The sequence below is a fragment of the Protopterus annectens genome, chromosome 1.part0 (genome assembly GCF_019279795.1).
Source record: "Protopterus annectens isolate FY-2018-M chromosome 1.part0, PAN1.0, whole genome shotgun sequence".
Classification (NCBI taxonomy): domain Eukaryota; kingdom Metazoa; phylum Chordata; order Ceratodontiformes; family Protopteridae; genus Protopterus; species Protopterus annectens.
The window spans coordinates 1,189,159,088-1,189,169,087 of NC_056725.1; the positions used below are offsets into that span (position 1 = coordinate 1,189,159,088).

General features: G+C 36.1%; 1 protein-coding gene across 1 annotated transcript in view; it reads left to right on the forward strand.

The window, feature by feature from the left end:
- The first annotated feature begins 2,216 nt into the window (after nucleotides 1-2,216).
- Nucleotides 2,217-10,000, forward strand: part of GALNT9 (polypeptide N-acetylgalactosaminyltransferase 9) — a 2,692,403-nt gene continuing 2,684,619 nt past the window's right edge. Inside the window, exon 1 of the mRNA XM_044065518.1 lies at nucleotides 2,217-2,998. Coding sequence (XP_043921453.1) covers nucleotides 2,758-2,998 — 241 coding nt within the window. The 5' untranslated portion in view covers nucleotides 2,217-2,757. The remainder of the gene's footprint in view (nucleotides 2,999-10,000) is intronic.

Sequence of the window (10,000 nt, forward strand, 5' to 3'; positions counted from 1 at the left end):
CTTACACCAGAATATTATTGAAGGAGGAAAAACAAAATATCAGATCAGAAATGAAGCTAGGTTTGCTGATCTGGTTCTCAAAAAAGGAAGAATTTTAGCAAAACCAGAATGTGAAAAGTAATGAAGAACATTCTTATTTAGTGGGCAATGGTGCAGGATCTAATACTCCAAAGAAGAAGCTAGCTTGAAGAACAATGTCACAAACAGCAATGAGTAAGATGATGCGTTCTAAGGCACACAGTTGACGTGGTATATTACTGCGACATGGAAAAATTTCTAGTACTCTTAAGCAAAGTGTAATATATATTTGGTTGTAAACTGTTTCATTAAAGCCCAGCTGTGTGCAACAAAAAATGTGAATGTCAGTTCATCAATACTGATTTTTTTTTCTCCAAGGGAAAAGGCACAGTGCACCAAAGTAACACAATAACTTCAGAGAAAGAAGGACTCATACAATCAACCCTCATCATTTGGGCTGTAATGAAGAGGTCCATGATCAGACATATGTGTCCCTCATAAAAAATGTATTTTAACAACTGAGAATGAGAGAGAGTTAAAGTTACACAGAGATAAGTTAAGTGGTGCTTTTACTGAAATAACAAAACTGATGAGTTATATACCAAAAATGATGCAACGTTTTATTCTGTGAGAAACTTACAATAACTAAATTAAGCATCTTAATTCTAAATGTGTAAGTTTGTGTTTCAGTCTTAGCTGAACTCATGACAGGAGCTGACTCCCAATCAAACAAGTATCTCAACACATGCCATTAAGCAAACCCCTTTTGGATCCCAGACTTTTGAAAACATCACACTATTGCACAATTGCTTTCTGAACTCACTTTACTGCTGATATGGCAGGATTTATGAAATGAAATGTATTGACAGCAAGGGGCGTGTTAAAAATATTATTATGTCTTCAAGTCCAGAATCTAGTGGCATACAAAGAAGAAAACAAAATATCCTGTTTTAAGCACTGCACCCCACAACCCCCTGCCAAAATATACTACTGGAGAAAACTCAAGCAAAGCAAATCACTTTTTTTTTCTTTTTGATGACTTTTAAAGATCATACCATGGTAACAAATACCCTAGACTAGACTAGGCTATTTTGAGTCTTATTTTATTTATTGATTGATTGATTTGTTTGATTATTACTTGTTCTTCTTCTGTACAGTCGGCAGTGGGGTATGCATAATTTTTAATTTACTAACTCAAGAATGAGGAAAACAGACCACATATTACGGGCATGTGTATATGGCTGTCTATTTTCTCATGAACTTGATAGGATGAAGTACGTTTATTAAATGAGTATTTCCTAAAGAAAGCATAACTTGCAATAGAACCATTTGACAATGTTTTGCATTTATTTTCTCTCATAATATGGCGATCTCTTTGGGTGGGAATGATATGATCAAGCTTAACTTATTACTTCTAACTCCAGTAGTTATTTCCAGTAGCATTATCGTTTGAACAGTGGCGTTACGCACATACATATTTTCACGATAAATAAATATATAACAATTCCACTTAATTATTTTTAACAAATTTAGTAATGATTTTATTGGCATGTCTGAATAAAATGTACAGAATGCCAAATGAAGTCAACACTAGTTACTAAGGCATATATGAATATGTAGAAGAAAAATAAATTAGATATGGGTATTACGGACCCGTTAGAAGTGGGGAGCTTAAATAAGGACAGTGCACAGTACTACACCCTGCATATTATTATGTAGGCTATACCTGGTTATTATTGCAAAAAAGTATTCCATGACTTAAAATGTGTTTGACACTTTGATCGCGCAAGATTTTCTGCATAAACAGAAGACAGCCTCATTATTCTGCTGCGGGTTCATTCTGATTGCACCAACAGTTTAGCTTTCCTTTGCCAGAGGTTACACGTGAAATGATTAGGTGATGAGATTCACTGCTGGTGGAATCGGCAGTTATTTATTTTCTAGAAGCAGAACTGGTCCTGCTGAGGGCGCATATTCAGTTTTGTGTTCTACTTAATAATATTTATTTGCAGTGTTAATTAAAATCATGCATTTCTTCCACCGATATTGAGAAAATGTCTTACAGTTGCTACAACTGTGTGATGTTTAAATGACGAAACCAGACCTACAATGGACCCGAGTCACCGTATAATTGCTGGCGTTCCTCCTCGCATGTTGATAAGCGTTCTTTTGGCAACGTCACCGCGCAACTCCGCTGTACGCCACCGAGAAGCGTCTCTTTGGCAGAGCGCGAGACGGGCGCGAGCAATTCCAAGCACTTGACTCCCAGACCACTTCAGCGCTGGCGATCGGTTAGCAGGACCGTTGTATTAGCGGACTGGCCGTTAGTGCCCACCAGCATGCTGCTGGACCTGCAAGCTTTTCAAGCAGCTGAACTGTAAACCATTACTTGTTTCTGTTGTGCACAGGGATGCCAAATCATCAGCTATACAAAATATAATATATATCATCCAGCACAAGCAGCCTGTGCTCCTCTAGTTTGTTGGAAGATTGAAAGAAAGGCACTAACAATAATAAACTTGCGTGATGAGACACACGTATGGTAGTATCTACAATGGCATGCACTGCATCTTCGAAGGGCTCTAGTACTTGAGATGACGCTCTGTGGTTTGCGTGGTGCTGAAGGGATAGTTCCCGCAGCATCTTCTCGGGCAGCGGTCATATTCATGAATTGGATTATTGTATAAATGCCTGGTCAAGGTCACTATGCCTTGATGTTGATAGAATTTAGTGGCGTCCATGGCTGTAGCAAGAAAAATCAAAACTTTACTGACTGTTAACATACTCGTTTTTGTTGGGATCATCCTCTTCTCTGTATACTGCAGGATTCAGGACCGATCAGAGGAGCTGGTGCAGATAGTGAGAAGTTCCGATCGCAGGGCAAGGAGCAAGAATGCCAAAGCCGGCACTCTACTGGACAGGGAGTCCATACTACAAAGGCTAGACCATCTGGAAGAAGTGGTTTACAACCAATTAAATGGTAACCTTACTGGAAGTATCAATAATAATAATAAAATCACTGATCTTTAATTTTGTGGAGGGGGAAATGTAAGCTGCGCATGCCCTAACAAAATACTTCTACTCAAACTCCAAGCCCACGAACTTCTTAATAACATGAGTAAGCGTCCATAGGAGCTTGACAAATTAGGCCTTCTGTTGAGACCAAGTGTGGTCAAAGAGTAAGGCCTTAACGACTGTTAAATCAGTCTTTCAGCAAATGTAAAGCCTTTTGAAAATGCGTGTGTTGACTGCCTTTAAGTGGGAGGGACAAGAGCTACAGCAAATTAGTTTTGAAGTTTGAATGAATTTTTAGAAGGTTTCACTGTCAAGTTCGATTGCAAATCTCAGAATTAAGCACGTAAAATAATTTCTTGTTTTCTTTTTGAATGCAGCTGTGTGGTTTGACTGACATGTGCCACAAAGAGTCACTTACCAGTCGACCAGGCAGTTTCATTGAGCAGATAACAAAGTATCCAGTTAAGGGCTTGTTTGCGTTTGTAAATAAGTCATTAGACTTTGCAACTTTTTTCTCTTCTTCCTAAAAGAGTCAGTTCATCTGATATAGTTTAGAGCAAACATCCCTAAAAAGGATGCATTTTCAGTTGAGTTAATAATACAGAGCATTCATTTAGAGACGGGTACATTCTATCAATCTTTTTACTGTGTGTCATTTAGTTTGCCTTCCCTAAGGTCATCACTTTCTTTGAAAACCCTCGTGTTATTTGTTTATTTATGTGTTTAGTGGAGAAGCTGCCGGTAGTTGTTAAAACAGCCATGCTATCTTGATAATGCAAATTAATATGAAATGCTAAGAATGTATTGCTATGTGGGTACTATAATCGTTACTCCCTTGGGACATATTCCTGGTATCCAAGGTGAATTGTTATTGTTTTAATCCTGAACTGCTGCCGTCAGTGAGCAATCTTTCTTCAGATGCGCAGGCACTATCGCTGCCAGTACAAGGGTTGGAGATTAACAGAATAACATAGAACGGGTTGCAGTAGACCAGCAAAGACTATATTTAGGGAAGTGTGGGAGACTCGATTTCTCTGCCTATTATTTCAGGCTGGAAAAATGCCCAGGAAATCACAGCAGCAGAAAGACAATTAACTGACTTTTTCGTTTCCTTTTATATACCTGAAAGTACATTTCCCCTCTGTGACCCCTCATTAACAATATATCAATATATATTGGTGGACAGACGGCAGGCATATTATATTATATAATTTATAGCCAGTAGAAACAATTTATTTTATAAATACCGTGGTTAGGTATAACGCATGTGTGTAAACATTCCCGCTGTTTTAAACTTGCCTGTCCTTTTTCGTGTGTGTTTGTGTGTGTTGTTGCGTTACGGTGAAATGTAGATAGATGCTGATGAAAGAGAACTAAAACAGAAGGACTTATAACGCTGATTAAAATACACTGTCAATCTTGTACTACTAAATGGTTTTCTCAGCAGTTAACAGCTGCCTTTCTGAATTTTTAATATCACTTACCATTTCACGGTATACAAATAAAAGAAACGTGTTTCTCTTGCACAAGTGTCTTATATTATGAACTTGTATGACAGTACAGATGTGGTATATAGAAGAAACAAAAGATAAGACAAGTGCTGATGTACACACTGTATTTTAAGATCTCCTGAGTTTCTGCTAAACTTGCTGCAGGGAGTCTGTTACAGAGCATCGTGCACCGCTGTCCTTCAATGGACTACAAATACTTTCTTCTGTTAAAAATCTATCCCCAGAGTTAGCTGCTGATAGGTTTGTGGAGGCTTAAAAGTTGGGTGGCAAAAAAGGGCTAATAAATCCCGCCAGCTTGCAGGTTTGCTGGTGCAGATCCATATTTATAAATTGCTTCCTACTGTCTGCTTTTTGGTTTGTACCGTTTTGTGAGTAAATGTGTAATTCCCATCAGGAAAGATGCAATGAGCTGTGAGTATTCAACTACAGGTACATTTTGAGTATATCATAGCAGGGTCTTCCTTGCCAGAATTAATATATGATTGAAAGGTATAGCCGTTTACCCTGCTTCTCTGCATTCCACAGATATTTCCACAGCTGCATTAGGCAGACAGTAAAAAAAGGCTGGTGGTCCAATTGGGCTGTTTACAGTTCTGTATTTTATACTGTACCATTAATTCAATATGTTTTCTGCAGTATTGTGTTTGTATCTAAACGTCATTATCTTTCTAAAAACATGTATGCTTGGCTGCTATGTACTGAATTACTTGGATGAATGACTGTCCAATTAATTAATTATGCAGTTTACCTGTTCTACCGGCATTTAGTAAAACAATTCCAAAGGATGGATGCAATTCTTTTAACTCATATTACTTTACATATATGCTGTGTTTGTAAAGGTTAATGCGATGCTGTACTTGAATTATGGTTATTTCGTTCCTGATGAATGAGCATGTAATGTAAACAAAAGCAGCTTGTATTCACTGTGAGACTGAAGTAAAGTATAGCTGATACTGCAACTTTCATTTTAATAATGAGAAACTAGAGCATGAATCTAACAATACAACTGGCAATACATATTCGTACTGTAAATAAGCTACAGTATATACAGTTAAGTGGTAAGAACAAAAGGAAAATTTTGTGGGTGGGAACTTGGGATATATGTAAACATATGACTACAATAATTAATGGAAAGTAATTATCAGTCCTACTTAAATTGTTCCTGCATTGTCAGCTTATGATATTACCTGTACATATTTATACATTTAGAATTATACAGTAGTAAGCTGGTCAGTTTATACATTTAGAACTATACAGTAGTAAGCTGGTCAGTTAATCAATGATGTGGTATGGATGTCATATATCAATACAGCTAGGAAAGAGAAAACCTTCATATTCTATTATCAGATATGGTTTTTGCATTGAAATAGAGCCTTCCCTTCTTTGCATTGAAAAAGAGTCTTTCCTGATGTTTAAATCATTACTGCTTGCATGCAAGCACACTGGCCAGTTTCTGAATCCAAAATAAATACAATAAATTGGCTTATAAAAATGGCGCATAGAAATTAGGAGTTTATTTATGTAGCATATCACATCACTGTAATTGCTTATATAACACTCAAACAGTTTTGACCCACTTTTTGGTTGTGTGAAGGAAAGATTTTGTGCTCTAAGGTTCAGGAGCTTTCATCTCCAAGAGCTGAGTACTTCCTATCATAGAAAACGGATCCTTATTTATAGTAGTTCTGTTATACAATAATACTTTTGAAACATTTGTAGCAGACTAGAAGAGGTAGCATTCAAAAAATCAAAATATTATGAATGGCCAGGCTGTATTGCATGCTGTAAAGCAGATGAATAATCAATATTTATATAACCCATTTAAACATGTTATCTCTCAAAATATTTAAAATGGTTATAAGATGGTTAGTGAAATGGTAGTCAGTGTATATGAGTGTGTGTGTGTGTGTGTGTGTGTGTGTGTGTGTGTGTGTGTGTGTGTGTGTGTGTGTGTGCGCGTGCGAGAGAGAGAGAGTGTGTGTTGGGGGGGATTTACCTCATTGCCACCAATGTGTGAGTGCAACCTCTTGGATGCATCGGTATTGTAAAAATTTAGTTACTCCCATAACGTTCTTCCTCATTTGTCAAATAAGTTTTTTGGTTCATTTCTTTGAAGTCTTTGAATTCAGCACCCCCTAACAATGTACCAATGATAAACAAAAAGTAACCAGATGGTATCATCTCATGTTTATGTCAGTATAACATTCAACCTCTCAAACCCATAATAAGGAGAAGAGCCACAAATAATCACGGATGTGGGCCATGGGTTATGACACACTGATGCAATTTGATAGAAAATGATTGGTTGTACTATGTATTTGTAAAGAACAAGAATCCAACAATCATGATATCTGGTATTATTATTTTGTGCTTTAATCTCTTCTGCTATATCACAGAAATGTGATTGAAGTAAGCTGGGATAAATCAGCATTTTGAGAAAAGGGAACACTTGAGAAAGATGAATGTGACAATGTAATACCCTTAGGAGCTGGACATACGTACTAGTATATCTATCTATCTATCTATCTATATATATATATATATATATATATATATATATATATATATATATATATATATATATATTTATATATATATATCATTAAGGAGGTCCAGTATAGGAGCAGAAGCCAACATTCTCTTCAGCTTTAGAAATATGTTTTCTGTTAGTTAATTCATTAGAAGGTACTAGACTGTTATTATATCCATTTCATTGGTTTGTTTAGAATCATTGTGCTTATCATTTTTATTTGTTTAAATTAAAAATATATTACTATGAACATACAGATATACTGAATAAACCTGTAAACATGTGCTCATACACATTATTCATGTTTTCACTTTAATGCAGAGACCTAATTATGATGAGTGTTTTAGACATATTAGAGTAATTGTTTACTAAAGCAACATTACAATGTTCTTTTTCAGATTTATGAAAATCTAGCCATATGAGTAATGATACAATGTAATTAATGAAACACATGCTTTTATTTGGACTATCAGACTCTTAAATCTTATTACAGTGTCCCATTTGTAACTGCATTTTGCATATACTTATACTACAGGCAACTAGATCACACACAGATGATATAAATTAAATCATGTTATGTTTTAATGTATTTACAATGTTATTTTATTTATTTTTAAGTTTGTTGACCAGGTAAGTGAGATAGTCACAGGACCATTTTCAGCTGTAATGTGGGCTAAAGGCAAACATTACTACAACGAATATAATTATGTGTCATGTAATGAAATGCAGGTTCACACACAGCAGCAGAGGAGAAAGCCAGTAGCATGCAGTAAATATATATATATATATATATATATATATATATATATATATATATATATGTGTGTGTGTGTGTGTGTGTGTGTGTGTGTGTGCGTGTGTGTGTGTGTGTATATGTTGTTGTCACTAGACCACATTTTATGTGTTGCATGTCACTGTAACAAGCAAAAACAATAGAACAGAGATAATCAGCACTGCAATCTTGGCTTGAATAAGGAATTAAGTTAGATATAAAAAGCATAAGAATGTCAAAAAACTTTGGTAAGTCTGACAAGAACAAGTAGGAGGGAAGAAGAAAAGAACTTAACATAGTAAAAGGTAATTATAGCAAGAGGAAGAGGCTTTGATGTTTAAAGATTGCAGACAAAATGAAGAGTTGAGGATGTATTCCAGATGTAGAAGTTTTAGAGGAGTTGAGGATGTATTCCAGATGTAGAAGTTTTAGAGGAGTTGAGGATGTATTCCAGATATAGAAGTTTTAGAGGAGTTGAGGATGTATTCCAGATGTAGAAGTTTTAGAGGAGTTAAGGATGTATTCCAGATGTAGAAGTTTTAGAGGAGTTGAGGATGTATTCCAGATGTAGAAGTTTTAGAGGAGTAAAGAAGACATGTTACACTAGCAGTGAAAAGGTGTAGCAATGATATGTGATTAGCAACATGTACAATCATGCAATATTATACAAAAGATAGAAGCTGGAATAGAGAAAAGGGGAGAGAGAGCCATTGTAACTATCTCTGATTTAAATCCAAGTATTATCCACAGAGTTGTAAAGGTCCAGTAAGTGGAGAAGAATTGATAGTTATAAAACATCCCTAAACCAGAAGCATTCGGTAAGTTTACCTAGGCAGCCTTTTTAGTTTTATCATGAAAGTCCTGTACTCAAATCTACTCCAAACATCATTGGATAAATTGTTAAAATTTGCAGGGATAGTCTTATACGTCTTTTCTCCCACTTTCTTAACTGAAAGTAGTTGGGCCACCATGGGTTATCTCTGACGTCATGGAAGTTTTAAGTCATAATATTACAGAGAAAAACACAGTAACTATACTGTAGATGTTTAAAAGTAAAGCAAGCTATTTAAAAAAAAGTATCTCTGTCATTTACCAGAACCCTATTGTTTTTTTTTTTTTTAATTTGATAGTGGTGATCTGTGTTTGTGATGAGTGTGATGAAACTAAAAATTATATTTAACGTAGTTTGTAGAAGTTCTGAGATATGAAAAGAGTTCAGAGCAATAAGAATGTCATACTCCAGTCTAGAGATGAACACACCTTTGGCTAAAAGTGACCTGGCTTATCGGCAGAGATGGTTTGAGACTGAGTAGCAGGTTTAGCAGATATGTGAACTATCCAACTTGGGTCCCTTTTCAGTCATGACATTATAACACAAAAGAAGTGCAGCCAGAAGGAAGCCATACAGAATAAAAATAAGCAAAATATTTTAAAACAGTACCATCCAATGTAACTATACATAATATAAACTGTAAGAATTATTAAAAACAGCACTTATTTACAGAAAATGCAGTAAAATGATTAAAATAAATAGAGCTGTGCAGAACCAAGAGAAGAGCGTGCACTTAATTAGATATGCATGTATTTCTATAGATGTTGCTTAGTGAGCTCCCTCGTCTAAACTACTTGTCCCTCTAAGTGTCATTGTAGTAACAAGCTAAGCATGGCAGAACAGACGTTTACTCTGCCAACAATAAGCTGTAGTTCTTCTTGCAGGATCACTGGGAAATCTCAGGCTGGCTGAGCATCATTGTTTCTCTCTCCCATTTGGACATTTTCAGTACAGTTGCATCCAGGCACATTCAAGATATGTACTTGGTAGGTGCCCAAGTGACATCAGGTGCCCAGACCACCTCTGATGACTAGTCCCAAATTAACAGAAAAGAATCTCTTCTCATAGATGATGTCAGATGACCAGCTTTCTCACTCTGGCATAGAGAGTGAGTCTAGCATCCCCATCATTTGTATCTTTGATCTCATCCTGTCAGTCATTAGCCACAGCTTGTGACCATCGGTGAGGGTGGAGGGAGGGACAGACTGACCACTAAACAAACAACTTCATCCTTTTCTCAGCTCTTGCTTTAACACCACAATACAGTAAGAGGTCCATTGTACCTCTGTCTTTGTAAACATTTGTTTGTCAGTCTTCTGATC